General features: G+C 32.3%; 2 protein-coding genes across 2 annotated transcripts in view; one reads left to right on the top strand and one right to left on the bottom strand.

Moving 5' to 3' along the window:
- The window catches only part of LOC139498786 (uncharacterized), a 598,641-nt gene that overhangs the window by 157,576 nt on the left and 414,487 nt on the right, over positions 1 to 26,578 (top strand). The gene's annotated exons all lie outside the window — the stretch shown is intronic.
- LOC139497693 (protein mab-21-like) lies at positions 1,109 to 8,277 on the bottom strand. Its single transcript, XM_071285928.1, has 3 exons — positions 8,186 to 8,277; positions 6,298 to 7,372; positions 1,109 to 1,135 (listed from the first exon to the last, which is right to left on the bottom strand). The coding sequence occupies exons 1-3, from the start codon at positions 8,275 to 8,277 to the stop codon at positions 1,109 to 1,111; spliced, it is 1,194 nt and encodes a 397-aa protein (XP_071142029.1).

The raw sequence follows: 26,578 nt of genomic DNA, 5'->3' as shown, positions 1-26,578 counted from the left end.
AAGATGAAATGGGGTAAACAGGTTTATGTTTAACGCAAGTATGCAAACTGTTATTGCCAGGATTTTTCGAAGTTTGTCAACAGGAAGTTTAGAAACATTACTACCATCTTTCAATGAGCATCAGAATAACGAAGAGGTCCATATCATATTCATTGAACTATAATGCAAAGTTAAAAATCCTCGTTAAAATTGATTTATAGGAAATACTGACTTGGAACGGCTTCGAAACTTTACAATAAGAAGTTTAAACATTTTAATTCGAAAAATGATAATACTATCAATGTAATCTAATTTACTAATGTTGTAACCACTTCGTTAAAATAATACAGATTGTGCTTTCGCTAAACTGAGTGAAAATGGAAAAAATTAGGAAGTCTATTTTTACATTATGTAAAAACAATTACTCTCTGCATAAAATGTCTTTTTTATTTCCATTTTATAAAAAACTGCACCGCATGAAATGTCTACAACCGGGCAAAATAGTTAGCTTAAGGTATTGGCTTTGCTAAAAAAATCGTGTTTAGCCTGCAAGTATCCCGTTCCATTCAAGTCGTAAAATAAGCACATTTTTCTTGATCTGTCACTCCACTTGAGCCTTTAGTTAAAAAAACTTCCTGATGAAATATCAAGAAAAAGACTATTTTGCGACTTTTTCGGCTGTTGTCTTAATATTCCCACTTTGGGAAAAATTGTATCGTTTCTGTAATGATCATGATGGTATTCAAAGATTGTGTAGCGCGTAACGCTTTCCTCTGTAATCTACAAGAATGCAAGATGATAAAACCGTTGCAATATATACAAAAGCACGACAGGATCAAAATACAGTGTGTATTCTGTTTGTCTGGTAATACACAATATCGATGTCGAAAACATACATTTTTAATTATAAAATATTTCATTGCAAGCAATAATTCTATTCATTGTTTCATTCACTTGTATAAAGTATGCTCAACCAAGCGGTTGTCAAAATATAGGAACGTCTTATCCAATGTACAATTACAGTTTATAATAACGATGAATTCCTGAAATTGTTTAAATTTACAAAACAAATTATAGTAGCTACTTCTTTGATAAACAATACGGTAAAAATGTAGACGAGATTACTTCCTTAATATGTACATTTACTGATTCTAGCCTGAAATGATGAAAAACAGTAATTTTGTTTACATCAATTCTTTTTAGGCAAACAGGATTAATGTAAACTAGGGAGTACCTTACGCCACCTGGTTTCATATACTTATAAACTATCATAATAATGACTTGACAATGTTGAGACTATGATTAACAGTTCTCACAATATTTACAGCGGGGAATATGAGGTATTGTTCCTGCATTGTTAGTTCAAGATCATGCAACGCATTGTGTGTTCCTCTTTAATTTCCAAGCTGATAGCAGCAACGAAATTCTACAAGAAACGAGTACGAGCGTTCCTGATGAAAGTAAATCAGGAAAAGCGCTTCGGACGCAAGAAATTATTAAACGTGTTGTTTTTAATTTTTTACATCACTTTGTCGATACAATTTTATGCATTTTAATGCATTTATATTTTTGTCATTATGTATATTATTGTTTAAACTTCTCTGTAACCTTTGTACTATCATGGTTTTATAAGAATACACTATCTATACCTCTGCTGGTGGACTATTAGTCCCCGAGGGTATCATCAGCTCGGTAGTCATATTTAGTTACTGACATGATTAAACAATCTTTACTAAAATTGTCCGTTTGTAAATTTATAAATTGTAAAGAAACTAAGGTTTCAACTCCCTCAGGCAAGGTTGGCTTTAGACGAATTTGGCTATTTATTTTAGGTATTTTTTACATATAACTCTTCAACGGTCTCGGTACTTATACATCTTCGGATCTCAAATGTTTGGCTTTGAGCGTTACTGATGAAGGTAAATCCAGGAAAAACGCTTCGGACGCAAGAAATTATTAAACATGTTGTTTTCAATTTGTTTGTCCTTTGTTAGGCCGGTTTCTATAGGTAGAATAATGGTGTCTGTTATATAAGAATAGATCTCAAGTATGAGATCATTTTCAGAAATCGTTAAATGCGCATTTTTGAACAATTAAATCATTTGCATGCCAACTTTCTTTAAATAGATCTTGAAGTATTGTTTTTTACATAGTTTTATCCATTGTTTTGGTTGATTGGTTTACATACATGTATCCAAATATACTCAAGACCACATAATTAACGATATGTAGCATTTGATTCGCCCAACAGACAGTAGAAACTTCAACGACACCTTTATAAAAGCCACCGTACATTTATAAGAAGAATGTTCAACATTGAGTGTACCTTTGACTGAGTTCATGTAGTCACATGAGCTTTTTTAAATAATTGATTTGATGATGTCTTCGTGTCACTTCCTCATATCCCTTCTTTTTCATATGTGTAAGTTACTGTTTGATTGGAATTGATTGACCTCATTCATTTCTGTCATTCAAATCTAAGAGCTATGTTTTAGATAATGCGTCTCGCCGTTGACTGTGCTCCTTATCAGTTTAGAGCCTCTGTTAGCTATAGAAAGCCTTTAATAAGAAAGAGTTAGTTGAACAAAAAAGTGAGGTGCAATACAAGAAATCAGAGACAACAAATCTTAACAAACAAACCAAATACCTGCCATCTGCATTGCATCGTCTGTTGATCTTGTACAAATATCATTCAAAATCAGTGTGGATTTTGTACTGTGTCTGTAATTTTATTGCCCATAGGAGTGCATCCCTTCATTAAAAAAGGAGTCAAAACATGCAAGTCATATAGACAGAAGGGAGTCAACTAAATCTTCTAAATACAAATTTTTTTGTTATAAAAAAAAGTGGTACACTTATACATATTTGTTTAAAAAAAAAACTATAAATAAACGGCATGAATATTTTATATACATAAAACAATACAGAGCTCGATATCTCAAAACATTTTATTAATATATACCGTGTTTTAGCGTTATTGTAACAAAATGGAGAAAACTGCATATCAAATATGAATAGTTTGGTTTTGCATTCGTGAGAGGTTAATCATATTGGCAAGAAACAGGGTAGTCTTCACCCTTCATTTACGCCTCTTTTTCTTTATCCTAACACCTGTTCCTATCTTTGTTTGCCCCATTTCTCCGCCCACCCATACCCCTCCTTCTGCCTAACTTTCATTCTGTCACCACTCATATCAGTTAAGAAATACTCTTACCAGTGAAAAACCAAAACTGCAGAATAATGCTCAGCCTCAACTTGTTGAATTTTATATATATTTATATATGCATTAAGAATAATATGAAATATTCAGATGATTAATGCTTTTCAGTGGTCATTTTAAGGTTATAAAATATAGGATGAAATTTGAAGCGAGGCAGGACCTAACTATTGGACCAACAAAATGGCAAGACTCAAAAGCTAAGATAATAAAATAGCAGGATATCAACTTAAAAAAACTTACCAGACATAGAGCGAAAGCAAAGCAGAATATATATTTCATGAAAAGAAAACAAATCTGCCACCTCCTTAGAAATCAAATGGTTGCCCCCTATGTAACAGTTGCACACAATTGATGCTATTTTCTTCAAATTCACCAATTCAGTATATGCTTTATTGAACTAAGAATATCGTTGAACATGTTGAATGCATTTATAATATGCTGAAATGAGTTTAGCTTATGCTGATATTAGTTTATCATATGCTAGAATGAGTACAGCATATGATGGAATAAATTTCGCGCTCAACATTTCTTTATAATTCAGCATATGCTCAATAGCTTTTGCTAGAATGAATTAAGAATACCCTTAATGATTTTAAAATCATGTCAGCATATGCTGAATTATAATTTAGCATACGCTTAATTCGAAATTTAGTACCCTGATTCCGCGTCATATATGTGTTTAGTCTAAATAGTGTCTACGTGCCGTTTCGTTTTTCCTTGTTGAAGTTATTTGGTAGATAGTGATTACGATTATTATTTTTTTTTGTCTTTTGTCAAAATGAATAAGCATGTATGGTATTCTTATTTGATAGAAAAAATGCATTTAAATATTTTATGAGATGGAAGAAATACAAAATAAAGAATTATAAAAAAAAGATTATTACACAATATTGGCTTTTGTTTCTCAATTATTGATATTATTACCTATTTTGTCTGTTGGTTTTTCATATGGCTTTTACGAATTTTTTTTCGTCTGTCATAATTAGCTGGGTATAAAACCAGGTTTAATCCACCAGGTTAAATATAAGAAAACGCCTGTACCAAGTAAAACATATGACAGTTGTTTTAATTCTTCCAATTTACTTGAGCTTTCGAATAGGCCATTCGTTAAGGGACTTCCGTTTTAAAAATTCCTTGGAGTATTTTTGTTTTTTTCTGTTCAATGATTTTCAGCTAGTGTCAAACGGTATCATAGTGGTAATTTTATTGTTATACCAAATACGTCTCTATTAAATGGCATTATATTGCCTTAACTCTAATCTAGGTGTTTTTGGAGATAATAATGTTGTCTGTTTTATTAAATGTGTGTTGTTAAGGGTTTATTTGCTCTTTATTAGGCGCATGACTAAACTGATATATACTTTTTTTTTATTCTTAATGACAAGCTACACATAGGTTTTTCGAATTTTAATCATATTTAAACAAAAGACATGTAATTCAATATTTTTTGTTATTTTCGTTCTCATTGACTCAAAAGTCCTTTTAGACTATGAAACAGTTTTAATTTCAAACCAAAGTTGGACTGAAGAGACTAACTGTGCATTTAAGGTGGTATGGGTGTCTTCCTCCATCTTGGATTGTAAAAAACAGACAATCAAAGGTCCAGATTTTCCATCAAGTTAGCATAATTTGATGCAGGAATGCAGATGTTTAATATACATTTTCATTTAAAAGTACCAATTTATAAGAATATAACTTCTAAATATTGATATTTTTGCAAATGTTAATTATTTTTGGTTGTTTAATTTTTTTTTTAAATTGGCATTTTAAAGGGAGGTAACTCTAAAAAAGTGCATTTTCTGAAGGATTCTGTATGGAATTTTCCTATTTTGTATTTTAGCCGGAAAAAACGTACGGTGACCCTATCTTTCCTTTTGATATTCTCAAAGCAGTGTCTGAAAGCTATCTTTTCCTGAAGTATTTAACAATTCTATCATTTTGTTTAGTTTCTAATCACAAAATGGTGTTTTTTCCTGTATAATCCATACAAAATGTGTCTTTTTATCCCGTCCTGTAGCTTGAGAAAATGCGCGGTGACCTATCATTTTTATTATATTTTTCAACATGTATCAATAGATACAACGTTTTGGCAAAGTATGAACAAATTCTATCATTTTTATTTTAGACTCCCATACCACCTTAAATTGGAACAATAACAATGCTGTTGAAATATTAAATTTCGTTCATATCCGAATAATAACACTACATCACAATGAAACATAATCGTAAATGCAAATTTTCCACACAATGGTTCTTTTCGAGCAGACTGTTTGCATGTCAATGAAGACGCACCATCACACAGCATGGAATACAAACATTTTTTTTTGTAATTGCTATCATATTAATGCTTTTACTAAATGAAAACTTGCATTTGCCAATCTTAAAATGTTCTCGTTTGGAACAATAAAGTATCGTTCCTTAATAGTTATTTCAAGATATTGCAATGCGATATGCATTCCTCTGTTCTCTCTAAGATGATAATAGCAAAGAAATTGTAGAAGAAACGAGTACACTACAGGTGGAAACGTTAAATTATCGCTGTTTATTAAAGGTATCAGTTCGTCTGGTAATAAAATAAACGGATGTCGAAAAATTAAACCATTGACTATAAGATGTTTGAACACAGTCAAAAACCCGAATTTGTGTTTCATTTTTTTGAATACAGTCTGTTCATCCAAGTTGTTCGCAACATTTAGATGTATCTTGTTTGGAGTAAAATGAGTTAATTTATAATCAATTATATCCAGACATTTCTGAAATCGTTTACATTTATAAAATAAAGATGCTAACAATAACCATGAGGATATTGATTCTGACTGTAAACTCATCTTGAAATAACATAATTTCCTCTGGTATTGTCTGTAAAAATATTTGTTTCTGCTTGTAGCAATATCTAGATGAGATGATAGTAATGATTCTTTGGAATATATCGATATCATGAATGTACATAGATCCCAATTTAACAAACGATTGTAAACATGTACGCAACGTTTGAATGCACTGTTAATGACATGTGAATTTGTTGTTACACTTATAAGATCCATGTAACTATAGTACGGCAATTCCGACGCTGAAAGTACCATTTCGTTCGAATTTACCGATTCAAATCTGTAATTCTGAAAAGTCGAAGTTTCAAATACAGTCCACGGTTTTCCATAAATAAACCGAAGAGTATCTAAAAATGCATTATGTTGGATGTCAGTAAATCTGTCTTCAAACAGATTGTTTTCTGGGATAAAATAATGAAGACATGTTTTATATTCCACACAATAGATAAGTCTTCTGATACATTGAATGAAACAAGAAAACAGATTCTCAGGTTTCCATTCTGATGGACTTATTTCCTCACTCAACCAGAACATTATCGTTTTAAGGAAATAGGAGCATAGAAGATCACCATGTTTTGGTTTGATGATATCCTGTAACATGATTTTCATTAACGCATAACATAATAACTGAGTATGGGAAAAAGAATGAATCAGCAGTTTTTCGGTTACAGAAAACGATATCCGCCATTGTATATCCTCATTTGGAGAGTTTTTACATCCGATAGGAACAAATAAAACTCCGTATTGTACGAGTGAAGTATCTAGTGTGTGATGTGGCCATACTGGACGTGATCTGTGAATCCAATATTCCGCTGTTGTAATCCATTCTTTACATCGAAAACAAAATGCAATATCAAATTCCCCTCCTGCTGTTGACAAACAAGGACCGTGAATTATCATGTCATCCTTTAAGAAGTGTTCCCGAAAACGTTTACTTGAAATGTATATTTCGTTGCCCACAGTCTCACACCAGTTGAATATTATATCAATATCAAGGAATACTTTGTCAGCTAATTTAAGTTTAATGAATCCAGGTTTTGTGTCATTGGTTTCCATGTTGAATGTAATTTTTTTTGTAGTCAACTGGACATCATGAAAGCTTTCATACACTCGAAACGTGTTAAAAAGAAACATTTCATCATAATCACTACCTTTTTGATCGATACCTTCTGCTTTACTCCCACTACTTATTCTGAATGTATCCTTTTTCTGAGTAACCAAGTCTTGCCATATTAATATATTTCTTCTGGCTTTTATAACATCTGGAGATCCGATTACGTTACATAAGTAATTATAAAAGTGAAGCGATAGACACTTGTTCTTTATATCCATATTTGCAGCATATCTAAAAAAATGTCAAGATGTTAGGTTAACATGAGAAGGTCGAAAGATACCAAACTCTTATATAGAAAATAAACTGACAACGCCATGGCTAAAATTAAAAAACATGCAGACAAATAATAGTACAGAGGACACAACATAGAAAGACTTAGCAACACGAACCCCACTAAAAACTATGAGTGATATCATGTGCTCCGGAAGGGTAAGCAGATCCTACTCCCTATGTGGCACCCGTCGTGTTGCCTATGTTATTACAAATTCGGTAAATAGTCTAATTCGGTAGGTCACATTCGTGAAAAGAGAAGGGTATTGTAGTTACGACATAAGGAGCATATCCGATATCATCTGTGAACGGTTATTCCATAACAGTCAACCAACTCGTGATGGCGTCCGTAAAATTTACGAACGGATGATTTAAACTTCACCATTTGGAACTCTTGGTTTAATAGCATCCTTGTGAGTAGCAATCCCCTATAATGAAAATCATAATAGGAAATACAAGCCCGGGAATATCGTATCAACTGTGAGATATATACTCCGTATGCAGGCGCTACTGGAATGTTGCTACATAGAAATGAAAAGTTCACAATTGGGAAGCTGAAATCATCTCTTTTGTCGTAAAGATTTCAACCGACCCTTATTGTCAATTTATAGATGTTAGTCAAGATATGAGGCAGAGTTAGCTGTATCTGTAGTATCCTTTATCTCTAGTTCGATAGACGAGATTCGTTCAACACAGTCACCAAATTTTGTATTATTTAGTGAGAGAACATCATTTTTATAGGAGAACGTAAAGTTTAAGGATATTGCTAACTACTGATCTTTCTTCCTAAGAAGTTCCTGTATGATCTCAGCCTCATAATAATAAAGAAACAAGTCGACAAGACGAGAGGCACTATTGGTTTCCATTGGTATCCCGACAGCCTGTTGGAAAACACGTCCTCCAAACGCAACAAATATGTTGTCAATCAAGAAATAAAGCGTCTTGTTAATGTGAGTTTCAATGAATTTTTGTTTGAATCATAGTGATTCTTTACAAAGTAGGATGTATCCCTCCCCAAGACAAGATAAATGTATCTACGTTCGTCATTCTTTTTAATGAAACAAAGTAATACCAACTCTTTCAATTTGTCTTTAAGTTTGGAATGGGGAATACTTTTCTAAAGTGTAGAAAAGTCTTATGTTTTAATACTATTACAAGATGAGAGAGTCTTAGATTTAATGTACTCCAAAAGATCTTTGGATTTTTTTAGTATCCACATCTGATTCACGGCACCTCTAGAAAAGGCAGTTTCACAATAAATTAAGAGCCCGACTATGATTGCTGACAAAATAGATGTTAATAACTTAGAAAAAGGTTTCAAAGATGAAGAACTGTATTTCCCATCACTGTATTTGATACCTGAACTACATAAGTGTCCCTACAAACAACGGAATATTGGTGAGTATTACAAGTGCTCCACAAAACCTCTTTCTAAATCTTTTCAGCAGTTAAAGCCAGGTTTCATAGACTGTCTGTTTTAGCAATGTCAGATGCGGATAGTACAAAAGTCCAAAGATCTTTTTAGAGTACATACAATCTAAGACTCTTTCATCTTGCAATACATGCAATAGTAATAACATATTTCTACATTTTACATAAGTATTTTCCATTTAAAAAGAAGACAAACTGAAAGAGCTGTTATTGCTTTGTTTAAAAGAAAGAATGGCCAATGAAGATACAAATATCATCTCTGAGGGAGGGATACATCCTACTTTGTAAAACATCCCACTGATTCTTACATAGCCTTCTCTGAAACGGACATTAGCATGATGCTTGATTTCTTAATTCAAAACTTATTTGTAACATTTGGAGGACGTGTTTTTCCTTTCGACAAACTATCGGCATTCAAATGATAACCAACTATGCCCTCTTCTTGTCGACTTGTTTCATTATTCTTATGATGCTGACTTTGATGACTATGTAGAATGCATCTTTTCCATCGAACTAAAGATACAGGATACAACAGATACAGTGAAGATTGCATCATATATTGAATTACATTCAGAAATTGACAAAAAGGGTCGGTTGAAAACAAAACTTTACGACAAAAGAAATCAGTTCAGCTTTACAATAGTGAATTTTCCATTTTAATGTTGCAACATTGTAGCAGCGTATATATCTCCCAATTAAAACGATATTCCCAGTATTGTATTTCCTATCATGATATCATGAAAGAGGGTTGTTGCTAACACAAAAGATATAAGAACAAAAGTTCCAAATGGTGAAATTGAAATCATCCCTTCGTAAATTTTACGGACGCCATCACAAGTTGGTTTACCGTTATGGAATATCCGTTTCACAGATTATAGCGAATATATGTTGTATATTGAAACTACAATCATGTTCCCTTTCACAAATATGACTTACCAAAGTAGACTAACTGTGGATTCATTATTATTCGTCGGATACCATTTTTCGTTGATTTAGTGGGTACAGGTTGGCCACTTAATATCCTTAAGGCTTGTATTCAGACTTCAAAAAAACCTCGAATTTAATATCCATGTACATGCTAGTTTTCCTTTACCCACGAAAGTAAATGAAGCTACTGTATTAGAGGGAACTAACATGAGCAACACGAGGAGTGTCACATGTAAAGCAGGATCAGCTTACATCTCCGGAGCACCTGATAGTCCCCTAGTATTTGGTGACTTCGTGTTGCTTAGTGTTTATTTTTGTGTTTTGTGAACTATTGTTTGTCTGTTTGTCTTTTACTTTTTTATCATGGCGTTGTCAGTTTGTTGTCGATTTATGAGTTTAAATGTTAGTCTTTCACCTCCTTATCTATGATTATTTTATTCATTTTCAAGGTTTATCGGAAACAATTGTCTTCAAAATATAAATAACAGCGTTCTTGATTCCAGTGAATATGAACACATCTGTATTCCACCCCAAACATAGAAAAATGGCACCAATTGATTCTTCTTACATGCATGTACCTTCACAAGTCAAGTACATTTAACAAGTTAAAATGCATATGAATAACAGTATTGTACTATACATACAACACTCAAACAAGCAAAATATTATTGATCATTTTTTTTTAAATTGTAAATGTATGTACTGCAATGATAGATGTAAGGAGATCAAAACCTTTCTCGTTTTTATATGACCGTTAGTTTTTCTAACTGTATTGCGTACACTAGTTATTTTGGGGGCTTTATAGCATGTCTTTCTCTGTATTGAAGGCCGTAGTTTTACTTATAATTGCTTACTTACTATACACTGTGACTTGGGTGGAAGATTTACCAATGGCACTCATACCACATTTTCTTTTAGCTATATGTACAAAACAGAACATGTGGTATGATTCCAATTGATACAACTCTTCACAAGAGACCAAAGGACAGACATTTACAACTTTATGTTACGGTATGGCCTTCAACAATGAGCAAGGCCCATACCGCATAGTCAACTATAAAAAATCTTGAAATGACAAATGTAAAACAGTTCAAATGAGAAAACCAACGGCCTGATTTATGTAAAAAAAATGAACGAAAACAAATATGTAACTAAGCAAACTGACTGACTGCATTACAGGCTTCTAGCTTGTGACAGGCCAATATATACAGAATTCGGCGAGGTGAAACATGTAAGCGGGATCCCAACCCTTTCCTTACCCTGAACAGTGATGTAACAGTACGAACTATAAAAATCAGTTGAAAGGCTTAAGTGATCAGATAGAAATACATCTTACAAAAAACACAGATCTTGATTTGTTTTTAATCAGGCCAAAATACTTCACATTTCACATGTAAAATAGATATGATATTAGTAACACAACAAAACTTCATTTTGGTACATCACATTAAACATTATGAAATATAAATTCTTTAAGTATGCATAATTTGTGTTGTAACGTCAGTTTTCATTAAAAATTTGCAGTAGTTTTCATGTAATGCAGCCGGGCGTAACAATCAAAATACCCATTATTTCTCCAGACTGCATCCCTGGACTTTGGAAATTTAATAATGTTAAGAAACATTTTTGTACGGTTATTGCAATGTATTGGCTAATAGTAATTAAAAATGGTTCCTAAATTACCCCCCTCCCCCGATAGGTTCTTCTAGCGTGATTCATAGAAAAAGGCATGTGCTAGTTAAATGCTAGCAACATGAGGATGTCTCCTACGATGGACGTATAAGATAAATTGTATAAAATTTGGAATTTGTTGTCGCACCCTTTTTCAATAACGGTCGCGTATAAAGCGTATAAAATGTCAAAGAAAAGGGTGTATGAGTCAAATGATATTTTTTTTCATATATGAGCTTGATGGTTTGTCATTGTTTGTGTTTGATGTTCTTAATTTTTAATAATATGATCGTAATAGTTATCCTATGTGATAGGTGTAGATGTAACATTGATATCGTATTTTTGTTTCCTTTTCTTTTTTTCTTTTTTACAAAACACATGCCACCTCCGTACTTTTTTTCCACATGCAAAATATAATAGAAAATAAAGCCTCACTCGAGTTACGATTCTATCATTAATATAGGTTTAAACGCCTTTTTAAAGGAATTTATTGGTTTATAAACTCGACCAATTCACTCACAATCAAATAAAAGTCCGAAGGACTTTTATATGTTTGTGAGTGACTTGGGTCAGTTTATACATCAATAAATTCCTTTAAACAGGCGTTTAATCCTTATAATTCTTTATAATTGGAAATAGGGAATATATTTCCATACTCGTTACCTCAATCACACGTAAATTTGATTATCAATGTCATTGAGTATGCCTGACTCACGCATATATTTGTTGTTTAACGCAAAATATGAACCCAATGAATTTTTGCTATCTTATAAAAAGTAAACTGCAGAAAAGTCTTATTATCATTCAAACGAATGTTTTTGTATATTATTTTATTTAACGATTAACGTGCCGTGAAAATAGATTTTATAACGTCGGTGTTATGATCGCCGTCATCTTGTTTACATTGTTTACGAAAAGAAGTTCGGTCAACGTCGTCTATCGAAAAATAACCAACGTAAAGATCAACCACCGTTTATTCTCTCGACCAATCACATCAACATATTCCCTAATATGCAAATCATATAGAATTATTACAATTTCATTCATATTTCTTACAAAATCCTTTACAATATATATATATATATTTACTGAGACGCATCTGTGGTGGTAGAATACATAAGTCAGTACACTTCTTTTTTTTTTTAAGAATGAAGTTAGATACATTAAAACATTTGAAATAAAAAGGTAAAATCACCAAAATACTGAACTCCAAGGAATATTAAAAACGGAAAGTCCCTTATCAAATTGCAAAATCAAATGATAAAACGAATGGACAACAACTGTCATATCAAAGCAAAGTTAACATACTTACCCAGATTAAAGTATACGGTACCAAATTGTAATATTACTTGTGTCTACTCCTTATTGTCAATTTGAGGTGAAATGAGGAAAGGAAAGTCACCTGAGTATAACATATCAAACATCCAGAACAATCATATATTTATCTAAGTCAATATACCTTTGATATTTGAACGATTTTGGTTATCTATAATCTACATACTTTTATCTGTTATTCACTATCTATTTTGAACAAACTCAATGAAATGCATAGTACACCATTAATTTGATATGCCTGCTTTAGTGTTTTCTCCCTAAAACAAATGATATAAGTAAAGTAGAGGATGTGAAAGGAAAACATTAATCAAAGAAACGGTTAAAATAAAGACAACAGTTGTTTACCGCTGTTCAAGTGTCATAAATCCATTAAGCCAAAACAAATCTGTGTCTTAAACTAAAACTGAGGAAAACACATTAATTATAAGAGGTTAACAACGGAACAACAGAAACATTGAATAACAGCAACTAAAACCAATGCAAAAATACAGTAATACGGACTATATACCCATGTAACTGCAGACAATTTTGGTGCATAATACAAATGACGGGGTCAAAATTCATATCTGTCTTGCTATGCATCGGTTTTCCATACATTTTATAAGTAACATAATGTAAATAACGAAATTGATAAATGTGAATCAATCTTCTAAATGAGCTATTTTTGTCATAATTAGGGAGCAGTAATACACTTTTTTTTCACATATCTTAAAATTTGTCAGCTAATTTCTTTTGTCTGATTATGTAAGTGTTGTTTTAATTTTAGTTCGTTTATATGTTAAGGGATTTACTGTGACGTCCTTTTTTTTTATTATCTATGCCATATTTGCGATTATGAGTCAGCTGAACAGCTTGTTATTAACTTCACATAATTGTTATGTCCGGTCTTTCATGTAATTGTTGACAATGGTTATTTTGTTTTATAAACTGATTGGTTCTTGTGCCTTAAAAACGGGCCGATTACGATAATTGGTCGTGATGATGTCTAGTATAGTGTTGAACGTATGCTTTGTTCCAAGTGTACAAATTGCCATATCCTGATAACTTGTATTAAAAACATATCCAAATTATAATTTAACGAAAACAACATATCAATTGATGTTATTATAGGTGTTAAACGAATGAGAATTGGATATCACTATATATCTACTCGAACTATTCAATTCCAATGAAGGCTCGTTTGTCATTACTTTTTGCAAATTAAATAAAGAGAGCTGATATCAAGCAATGCTAAGTTCTCACGAATTGTTGCATATATATACACAGATTTCCATAATGTTGAAAAGTAGTATACAATTCTATCTAATAAACTTGACATCTTAAGTAAGCCAGACCGTACGCGTACGGTCCGACCGTATGAGTATTTTGAAAAAGTACGCATACGGTCAAGACCGTACGCGTACGGTCCAAATTATCATATGGTCTGTACCATTGTCATTCAAAGATATAAAAAAAGATGTCAATGAGACAATTCCATCTAAATTGATGCATGTCATACAGTTTCCCACGATGCATATATCTTAATGTCGTTTAGGTCTACATTTTAGATATGTAAATTCCTGATTTGGCTTTAATTAAGTATGAGTTAATTGTTGCTTACACAAACAAATAAGACAAAAAGGATATAAAAGCTGTAAACCACTCGTGTTTGTCTTTTACAAGCTATACTTATTCTGCATATAACATACTATTTTTCTTTTACAAATTGATTAAGTTCAAATATAGATAAAAAAAAAATGAATAAAAATTTAAACTTACATGTTTGTTTGTTCCGAAAATGAAAAAAAAAAAAACGTCATTCAAAAAAATTATTCTGAGAAATGTGTGAATATGTAAAATCACTCATACTTTTTAGGGAATATATCTAACCTCTTATGATGTTGGTGATTATGCAAAATCCTTTAAAAAAAGGATTCTACCTATACCCTGATTATACAAAATCACTGTTACATATATATTGAATGTATGAACAGAAAATAATGTTTGCACAATATATTAAATGATACACAATAAACAGCTGCGCCATGAGCGCATGATACGCCCGACGTCTTGTGTGGAATTTTCATGCAATAATCAGAAATAGTTTCTAAGAAAGTTTTAAGCAATAACCATATATTGTTTTTGAGACACGGCGGGACATGTGACCCCCCCCCCCCCCCCCCATCTTTTTTTTATATATATACAAAATACTAAATATCACTAAGATAAAATTTTGAATCAAAACCAAAAAGTATACAGATCTTTAGATTTATATAACAAAAAAGTGTGTAAAGTTTTAAGCAATAACCATAAATTATTTTTGAGATACGGCGCGACATTTAAAAAAAACCTCCCCCTCTTTTACAAAATACTAAATTACTAAAAAATGAATTTTTTAATCATCACCAAATATAAGTATACAGATCTTTAGATTAATATAACTAAGAAGTGTGTAAAGTTTTGAGCCATGATGAAGAATCGTTTTTGAGATACGGTGCGACATGTGAAAAAAACACACCCCTGTTTTAGTTACAAAGTGCCGTAACTCAAAAAGTTTAAATCTTATTTTCACCAAAAAGTATACAGATCATTTGACCACCATAAGAAACAACTATATTAAGTTTCATGAAATTTGGATAGGTCGTTCTCAAGTTACGGTGCGACATGTTTACGCCGGACAGACAGACGGACAGACGGACGGACAGACAGACGGACGGACACCGGACATTTGTAAACCATAATACGTCGGACATTTGTATACCATAATACGTCCCGTCAAAATTTTGATGGGCGTATAAAAACCAATCGAAATGCATTATTCAAATAAGATTTCAGCGTTCTCACCTCCTCCCATATCTATGTTGCAGTGACTACTGAATGCACTTGTTAAAAGATTGCAAGATTTTCCCGACTGACTATATTCTATAAAATAGCATGTTACATTTTTCAGTTTAATCAAATAGTTTTTTAAAACATGTCATGTTCATGGTATTGTCATGATCAAACAAATGTAAAGCAGATATTGTTCCGTTTAGCATTGATAATTAAAAAGCGAGACAATTTGAATGAATTGTTTAAACATATATAGTTTTTTTATATTAAAAAGGCATTTTATTTCATCATTGAAGTAATAATCATCCCGTCTGAATGGTTTACACTAGTAAATTTTGGAGCCCTTTATAGTTTGATTTTAGATGTGAGCCAAGGCTACGTGTTGAATGCCTTACCTTGACCTATAATGATTTACTTTTTAACCCAATACCTAACGTAATTCTTACATATGCATATAAAATGTAAATAAATATAATTGAAAACGTTTAAATCTATAATTGCGTTGGATGAAAACCGAAATTTTTATACATGTGCATGTAAAACAAATCTCTTGGTAGAATGGTCTAAATACACCACACACAACATTTTTCAAAAGACCCCAAAAAGATAAAAAGTATATTTTAACAATACGCATTTGACTAAAAAGTCGAACAACGCATGTTCTTAATCCCTGGTGACTGCCATGGACAATTGCCAAATAAACGAAACACAAGACGTAACAAAATGAATCTTTAGTATAAATGTAATACCAAACAGAAAAACAGAAAACTTGCAGAAAAGACGGTATATATCAAATATCAGCGTAAAAGAATAATCTAGACATAAGTAATTATACTCTCCTTTTAAGTTAAAAAAATAACTTATAAGATAGATGTAAATTATATAGATATAGTCTACCAATTAAAAAAAAACTTTTTTAACAGACATGTTTCAATTATTAAGGACAAGGTACGATAAGCTATTGCAACTGGCACCCTGTTTTCGTTGAGATTAGAATGCATAATATCCAAGAAACATGGTTATTTCTAAAGAGAATAGTGTTTCATCTAACAAAAAATCAATATAACTTTTCTTTTTCCGTGTGAACAAATTATTAAATACCTCTCTTTTTCTCATGAAAAACGTAAATTTTATGAAAATCCGAAGTTTTTCCGTCCGTTTGAGCAATTTTTAACTATGAGCGGACGCGAGTACCACGAAGATATTTCAGTGTGTTGTTTGTTGTAAGCAAATAATTCACTTTTTTAATAGATGCGTGGTACTCGCGTCCGCTCATGTTCAAATTCAAAATTTCTACTCTGAAAATTCCTTGTTTTTACGGAAACGTCGATAAAATGTGAACTAAGGACCAGAACAAACTTGCATTTCCAAATCTGCTCGAGTATCTTATTTTAACTCAGGTGATCCTGATTGAGTTACAAAACTTCAAAGCCGGAAAGGAAAAAAGCTTTTTCGTTCTTTATCATGTTTACGGTTTTTTTTAAGTCGGGCAAAGTAAAGGAACATGTGATTTTGCATCATTTTTTTAAAGTGACAGTGGCAGTGTTGTCAAAGAACAACCAGCAAACTGTACATTCAACAACACTAAATGAATAAAGACCCTACATTGTACCAAAGTATAACCCTTTTGATGCGTGTACATAGTACGTAAATGGCAACTGGAAATTTAAATCGATTCCACGTGGAAACAAATTAGAACCGAGATTACCTCCCTTGTCAATGGATTATACAGGAAATATTTGATTTTTTTTTTTAAATAATTTTAAAGAAACAAAAATCTTAACTCATTAAATTTATTATAAATATTTTAAATATATATCATGTATTAAAATTAAAGAAATACTGCAAGGTTTAGATATAATTTTGAAACTTTAATTAAGTGTATGCAAATATCATGAATATTGTAAACCTTTGAAAAAATACAAAGTCAAATATGATATTATATAATCTCAACCAAATTCGACTTTCAAAATCCGAAGATGCATTGCAGATGCATGCTAACGAAACGAAAATCCATTCGTCTACTCTCGTATATAAGCTGATCAGACCGCTATTACTTGCTAAAAGCTGACATTACAACAAAGTACAACATGATAACAGTTTCAGTTAAAAAAATATAATACTTTCTTTTCTGTGACTATTTTATTTTATTTCTTTTTTAGAATCTTTTCTCTAATATAAAAAAAAGGAGAAGCTACTATGTGTGCGACTTGTTAATCGGTGAAAGGATAACATAACTGATTTTTGTAAAAGAAATAAATTGTCTTTTGACACATTCCCTATCCAGTCCATTCCAATTTTAGACAATGTATATTAAACTTGTATTTTGTGTATCTTCTCAAGGGATGTAGAAAAGACATTTCCTTACTCATGAGAAGCACACCTTGTACCTGTTAGATAATGAGGAACAAAAAGATTCAGTGTCTTTTTGTTTTTGGAATGTACAAGTACCCGGCCATGTCCACTTATTTGTAGTATTTGTATTTTCATTGATCTTAGCCTTTTTGAACTGATTTTTATAGTTCGTTCTTATGTTTTACTGTTACACCACTGTCCAAGGTTAGGTGAGGTTTCAGATCCCGCTAACATGTTAAACCTGCCAGATTCTCTATGTATGTGCCTGTCCCAAGTCAGGAGCATGGAGTCAGTTTCACAATATTATGGAGATAATTGTACAAATTGTGATACAAGCATGAAATTTGGTATAAAGGTTGACTAAATGATCCTTAAGATAAATCCGCTGCTGGCCAGAAAAAAAATCATTTTTTTTCAAAATGGCCACCACAACTTTCGGAAATGGCTTCATTACAAATTGGCAATAATTGGTTAATCCTTTGAAAGGTGTGTTATATGTAAAATTCAATGTTAGATTTGATAAAAAGAAAATGACAGTTCCTTAATTACGATTAGACAATGCATTAATGAAACTAAAGATGACTTCCGGTTTCAAAATGCCGGCAAAAAGGTTCCTTGAAAGATGTGTGATATGTATCATCCAATGTAAGTTATGATTAAACGTTAAAAACAATTCCTAAGTACGACAAAACAACACATAAATGAAAAAATTGGTGACTTCCGGTTAAAAAATGGTGGCAAATACGTAGAAAATATTTTTATAATTTCCATCAACTTAACAAGTGATAACACTCTTTTTTAAGTTTAAATGTCTAGTTTGGTTAGAAAGACAGGTTGCTTATCTTATAATTATCTGATAGTTGCCTATACAACAACCCGTACAATGAAGGTCAGAACGGTAGCATCTACAGTTACCAACACAGCTAGATTTTTGCCTCCGCATTTCAAAATTTCCTGACACGAGGATGCAACGGCAATAAAAGAAGTTAATTTTGGTTTCCAACTGTCATTGATTCTTTTTTTACTCCAACCCCAGTGTTCATGACTTGGTACATGTACCTGTAGAATACATGAATCAGGCTGAGCCCAAAAAACTCCTCCTTGATATACTTATATTTTGATGTGCTCTGGAAAAGAACCTCTTTTAGGCGGAATTGCATCACAATGCTGCTGCTTGCTGTCAAACAATTCACATCGTGCCTCGCTTCATACTTCAGCCAAAAAGAAAACGTCCTTTGCATCTGGAAAACCTTCCATTTTTAGCTAAGCTGACATCTTCCCGTTCTCACGACGATTCGACAAAGTGCCACATCCACTGAATGCATGGACGAAAGTACGAGCAGCTACAGGACAAAACGCATTTGATATGTCACGTACAGGAAGCCATCAAAAGACGTTATTCCTTCCATAACCTATCCACAATTTGTTCTATCTAATTTTGCGATTGCTGCAATTCCTGATACTTTTACATCTGTGTCAGTACTACATAAAATTACATTTTACAACACTTTTTATAATCATGCCGAACATGGACAATCATTCGTGTATCTGCTTCTTCATGATTACAAGGGAGTAGATAGGAAGTATCTTTATTGAAATTGCAAAGAATATTTCTCCATTAGTAACATACACATTTTTATTAGTCTCTTAAGGAGCAATTTTGTCAGCAAGAAACATGAACAATTTCGTGTCGTTGTCATCTTCACAGAGAAACCTACAAACCCTTGGTATTCTACCAGAAACAACACATTTTCATCTGGCACAAGAACCTTGCCTTTGTTTTGTCACAGCCTTTAAATTATTCATTTAAAAAACATCAAATACAATGTCTACTTTTGAAAACTTATCGATGCAAGTTTTTATATAAGGCAGTATGACATCATTTGCATAATCATCAAATATTTTTGCCCAACCTTGTTACCTGGAATTAACCATTGCTGCCCCACCAACGATAAATGCGTCCGAATTTGGATTAGCCAATCGCGGAATGTTTCAAGTAAACCCATTTGCAGCGATTTAATACCACTATTTCAAGTGACATCCTGAGATAAAGACGGAGGAGCAGTTTAGTTTTTATGGATAAAGAAATATTCCAAGTGAAACTGTCTACTGTGACAAGAAATGAAAAGTCTAGAAAAGATATCTCAATCACTTTTAATGTTCTCCAGTTTGTTTTTGACAAAGACGTTTCCAGTTTAATTTTGAGGCCAAAATAGAAAGTTGTTCTTTTTAATTTCGTTATAAAAAGCAGGTTCTCCTTATGTTTTGCATTTGCTTCAAAAGATCTTCGCTTTGTTTGGACCAATATCTTGGAGTTTATTTATATATCTTACCTGTTTCCGAATCAAAAATTTCCTAAATGGAGTATTTTCTTTTAACAAATCTAACGACTCTTTTAGAAATGAATTTCCAAACTCGTTCATCACTTTACAATGCCTTTAAAGCTGTTTAAAGAAATCCTTTTGTGTTTTCGTAGAGTCTTCATTATGTCGTATGTCTGTTGTAGAATTACCAAAACCACTAGATCTTTTAAATTCATCTTCTAGTATACTGACTCCATTCATTTGTCTACAAGGGATCTTCGGTTAATCCTATGGCACCAACATCGCCCTTCAAAATTGCAGTATTCTGTTTTTATGCCTGATCAATTGTGTCATAAGAAAGACATTTGCTGGTCTTACGGACAGTGACATAATCATTTTCAAATTCCATTGTCACCTGTGGGTGATGTTCAGGAAGGAAAGTCATATCTCGGAGACGGGTCGGGAACGATCGAGCATAATTTACACGAACAAGAATTAAAACAATACGCTATCATGCTTTATATGAAAAGTACGAAATCTTACTCATGAAATGGGCATAATACCAATATCAGAAGAAGTTCTTAATTTATAATTGAAAGCCAGGAATTAAACTGTGGTCGAGATGACTCTATTTCCTTACACCAGTCTTTTAAATCATTGAACGCCACAGAGTCATGACATAATTTTATATTCTGAGTTGAGCTTTCATAATCCGAAATTAACAATTCAAGCAAAATACATGCAATTGTCTGATGCGCCTCTCTAGTTCTAGGTACATTTCAACATACGTAAAAAGAATCTGCCGTTCTTGGTATTGCAATATTGGCTTCGGTAAGACAACATGTCTATCCCCTATCACGCAATATATCACCTAGAGTTTTATAACAAGTCATTTCAATGTGCAATCCACTAAACATGACGATACACTTATCTTTTCCTTACAAATCAAGCCATTCTCACTGAATTTGATTAGGCTTTTCCGAAAGTGGCTGATCTGCAGTTACAATTGATGTTTCTCCGGGATTAACCACATTTTCGCCTTAACTTTCGAATACCTGAGAATTGCCTGGTAGTGCATAAAAATCGCTCTTGATGTCTATAAATAGTTTGCACATGCGCAAAAGTGTTAAACACATGTTTATCATAACCTTAAAAAATGTTATTTAACCAATTCATAATATCATTAGAAATCCAAAAACACTAAATATATTGTAAATAGTTCAAATATTTTTGAAAAAAAATTTTTACATTTTCGCGCATGCGCAAATACTGGATATGTCAAATATTAATTTTTAATAAATATGTGATGTAAGGAAGGTATCCTACCAACCTGGTAATTGGTTTTTACTAAAAGAAGTTCAAAGAAAAACTTTCCAGAAAAATCAGTATTTTCAAACTAAAGAAAACAGCCATTTGAGAAAATGGCCATGGCAATCTTGAAAAAAAAAAAATTTTAAATGGCTAGCAGTTATTTCTTAAAAAGTATATAATAATGATGATTTGTGGTAATTTTCATTCTTGTATCATCATTTGCACAATTCCCTCGATTTTTCTTGCGAATATCTGCCACTATTGTTTTTGGTTAGTTTTTGTCTGCATAGATTAGGCCGTTGGTTATCTTGTTTGAATCATTTGACATTGTTATTTCGGGGCTTTTTTATATAATTGACAATGCGGTATGGGCTTTGCTCATGTTGAAGGCCGTACGGTTGTTAATTTCTGTGTCATTTTGGTCTTTTGAGTGGAGAGTTGTCCCATTGTCAACCATACCACATCTTCTTATTTATAATAAATGCATTGAACAAAATGACTAAAACCACTAGACTTCTATCATTTTCCGTATTGCTCAAAGATAGATATGTTATTATTCTATTTTTTCATGATATATTCATCTTTTGTCTTAGATTAAAAATAAAACTGTAAAAGAACCCAAAGTCATCGCCCCCTATCCTCTCGGCCCCAGTTGAAAAATATCAATATGTAGATCAATTTAACAGTCACAGTGTACAATATGCACCAATTTACTCAATGTTCTAAACAATAATATGAATGGTACTACTTTTACTGCATAACATTTATTTTACAACTAAAAGGTTTAAAAAAATGGACGTTTATGTAAGTTTTGAAACATGCATACGTCATCTCAGTACCGGAGCAAGCATTAAGTTGTTCCCTTGTCCGTCTATAAATACGTACATACATTGTAGGTTCGTCCGTCTGTACGTTCCAAAATTGGTGTCCGATCTCTAACTTTAGTTTGCCTCAACCAATGTTAAGAAACTTATACACAATGCCTATCACCACAAAACACAGGTCAAGTTCGATTTTGCTGGCGTCACTTGATACTAGAGTTATGCTCCTTAACAAAGGGAAAAAATGCTGAATTTTTAGTTTCCGTTTTCCAACTTTACTTTGTCTTTACCAAATGATATAAAACTTATCCACACTGTTCATTAACACAAAACACAGATAGAGTTTGAATGTTGATGGCAACACTTTTCCAGTTCAAGAGTTATGCCCCTGTACCAAAAGCAAAATTGCTGAATTGTTCGTTTCCGTTCTTTAACTTTAGTTTGCTTCAACCACATGTAATGAAACTTATAAACAATGCTTATTACCACAAAACCCAGAATGAATTTTTGTGATTTTTTGTTTCTGTTCTAGGGTTATGCTCCTTTACAAATGAAAAAAAAATGCTGATATTTTGTTTTCGATCTCTAACTTCAGATTGTCTCAATTCAATGTTATGAAATGCATATACAATGATTATTGCCACAAAACTCAGTTTAAGTTCAAATTTTAGTAGCGTCACTTTTAAAGTTCTTGAGATATGTCTCTGTATAACTTTATATGTTAGTGGGGGTATCAACTGAGTCCCTATGCCAATGGACACATTTTTCATTTATTCAAGTTAAATTATTCAATCTTTAGGCGAAGAAAAAAAGATACGGAAATTAGTTGAAACCTTAAAGTCATAAATAACATTGTCTACTCATCAGATCATGCACAATTGATTCTGTTTTGAAATGACAATAGAGGAAAAAATAAACATTGTGAAACGGGGGGGGACATGTCAATAAGGCCGTTGTTAGCAGCAAAGAATCTTAGATTATTATACAGTATGCATGGATACGTCCCTGTGTAACCATGGAAACACTGAATTAAGAATTATATTAGAATTGCACATCTGCACTAAAGGTACTTATAAATATCATTTAGTTCCACGTTTCAAGCTTAAAAATTACATTCAGTGATGCTAAACATCTTTTTAAATGTTCTTCAACTGTTAACTTAAAACTAACTATGCGTTGCTAAGGAAAACTCGGGTTGATTTTTCGGATTATATAGATACAAAATCAAATGATTTTTTCATGCACACATTGTTTCTAAATATAGCAATATAGGAGTCGACTTAATATGAGTTGTATGAAACCATTTGAATTTCTCATTTTTTTTATGGATAACATTGGATAAAAAAGTACTTTTTGTGGTCACTAGGCAACATTGTGGTTGCTAGGTTACTATTAAGATCTTTTTAAAATGATAAACCCAACAATAGTAAATAGTTTGGTAACACATTACCATTCATTTGAATAGATTCAGAAGTCGTTCCTTGGGCAATTGCAATAAAGATGGATATTAGAGTTCGTTTTATAAAACCCGTTGCTAGGCAACTAAATAATCACAAAAACACAAAATGTTCAACATTTTTTAAGTCACTATGCATAGACTAATGATGGATTGAATATGAAGTCATTTGAAGAGGGGGCCAAAATTCCCCTTATCATAATACCTTGTCCTTTGCCTGGCACGAATATGTCACTTCAGATTTATAATTACTTATGTAACATAATTGGTTCTCCAGACGTTGTAAGACCAGAACATGCAGAAGACATATATTTATTGTGATTGACTTGTCTAATCTGAAAAGTATAACGAGAATCAGTAGTGGTAGTAAAGCAGAAGGTTTAGATCTCAAACGTAGTGATTACGATCTGATGATTATTATAAACTTTATTCGTGTGTATGAACAATTAAAGGATTTTCAGTATGATTTATATAAGATATCATTAATTATGGATACAAACAACACAAAACCCGGATTCACAAAAATTAAGTTAGTCTACAAATCATACCCTGTAACTGATATGATATACGACTGGTGTGAGATAGGGGGTGACGAAACGTACATCTCAAGTAAACGTTTTCGAGAACACTTCTTATATGATGGCTTGATTATTAATGGTCCATGTGTATCTCCACGAAATCAGTTATACGATATGACAAACGGCTTAAGATGTGAAAAATGGATCACACCAGCTGAGCAATGGATTCACAGATCATGTACAGCATAGCCACATAGCACACTAATTACTTCAGCTGTACAATACGGAGTTTTATATTTCCTAATTGGATGTAAAAACTATCCAAATGAGGACTTGCAATGGCGGATATCGTTTTCTGTCACCGAAAAACTGTTGATTTATTCATTTAAGCATAATCAGTTATTATGTTATGCGTTAATGAAAATTATCCTTCAGAACTTCATCAAACCAATACATGACAATCTTCTTTGTTCCTACCTCCTTAAAACGATAATGTTCTGGTTGAGTGAGGAGATAAATCCATCAGAATGAAAACCTGAGAATATCATTCCTTGTTGCGTTGAGTGTACTAATTTACTCTGTGGAATATAAAACATGTCTTCATAACTTTATCCCAGAAAATAATCTGTTTGAAGACAGATTTACTGGCAATGATCATAAGGTTTTACTGAACACATTACGGTTCATGTATGAATCCCCATTGATTTTTGTATTTGAAACTTCTACTTTTCAAAACTACAGATTAGAATCAGTTAATTCGCATGGAATGATACTATCAGCCTCGGAATTGTTGTGTTATAATTACCTGAACACGATGCTTGTTTCAGGATCTATTTACACTTCCTTTCAACGTCCTGTCAATATTAGTTTAAAAAAGAGCAATGTATATTCACTGTCTATATATGCCAGAGACGTCTTACAATCATCAAATTTTCTAAATATGATGGTTGGAAACAAATTGTGTTACAAACAATACAAAAGATCATTATGTTATTTCAATATAAGTTTACGTTCATTTTCGATATCATCGTGGTTATTGCTAGAATTCTTTTCTTATAAATGTAAACGATTTCGGGAATGTCTCGATATGATCAATTACACTTTATCCAGATGCACCCGGATATGATACATCTTCGTTTTGTAAAAAAGCTTGGTTCAGCAGACTGATTTTACAGAAATGAAAAACAGATGTGGTTTTTGCTTGCTATGAAACACTTGATAATCGAAAATGTATGTTTTCAATTTCCGTTTTCCTTATTACCAGACGAACTGAAACCTTTAATAGACAGATACTTTATTTGTATCCCTCCAGTTGTGTATTTGTATCTTCTACAATTTCTCTGCTTTTATCATCTTGGAGATAACAGAGGAAAAAACAATGCGCTACATGATCTTGAACTAACAGTCAAAGAACAATACTTTATAGTCAACAATGTTACGATGTTAGGAATAGTGCATTCAAGTCTCCATATAGTAAAAGCATTGTTATGATATCAACTTAGAATTTATTTAAAAACCAGACAGTGTTGGGAGGTGCCATTGTTAATTGCACATGTTTTGCTTACAAGGAAACATTTAAAAAATATTGATTCTTTTATTATGTTGAATTATGTAGAAGTTTAAATGATAATAAATCTGACTATTGTTTTATTCTTATATTAGATCAACGCGTGTGATGATGTTTTGAAGTCAGATAAACCTCGAAAACATATGTCTTGAGAATATTAATATATTTTCAGGGGAGAGCGTTGAACAGAGCACATGTGTATTGATCGGACAAATAGATAACATTATTGGTTTTATCAAACATGTCATTGATGTCGGATCATGCATGCATTTTACGTACACATGTTTACGGGAGCAAAGATTTGTATTCTAATGCATGTTTAGAAATTTGAATGTAGGATTTCCAGAATGATTACGTCTTTGAATTTTCAATTAAGCGGACCGCGGCTGACGGAAACATTGGTTTTTGATTCATATTACATTTTACAGGTTAACTAGTATCGTTCCATGCGTGCACACAAAAGAAATGATGTTATTAAAGTATTTTAACAAAATGTTTACTGAACAATTTCAGAAATCACATGCATTGGAGCAGATTTTGGCAAGGATGAATTTTTATTTCAGAAGTTTTACAAAAGAGGGATTACATTTTGACAGTTAAATGTACGGGACTGAATTGCAAGGCAAAATCGAATTCCTCCAAAAAAAAACGGGGATGATGG

Source organism: Mytilus edulis, chromosome 12 (genome assembly GCF_963676685.1).
Source record: "Mytilus edulis chromosome 12, xbMytEdul2.2, whole genome shotgun sequence".
NCBI lineage: Eukaryota > Metazoa > Mollusca > Bivalvia > Mytilida > Mytilidae > Mytilus > Mytilus edulis.
This window is presented reverse-complemented; position numbering and strand designations above follow the sequence as displayed.

Bases quoted from the DNA above. Each gene is read 5' to 3' on its own strand.
- LOC139497693 (XM_071285928.1), bottom strand. From the start codon at position 8,277: ATGGAAACCAATAGTGCCTCTCGTCTTGTCGACTTGTTTCTTTATTAT. The intron at 7,373-8,185 runs GTAGTTAGCAAT...ACATTTTTTTAG, and splicing joins CTTCTTAGGAAGAAAGATCA to ATATGCTGCAAATATGGATA. The intron at 1,136-6,297 runs GTAAATTCGAAC...TCATCATTTCAG, and splicing joins AGAATTACAGATTTGAATCG to GCTAGAATCAGTAAATGTAC.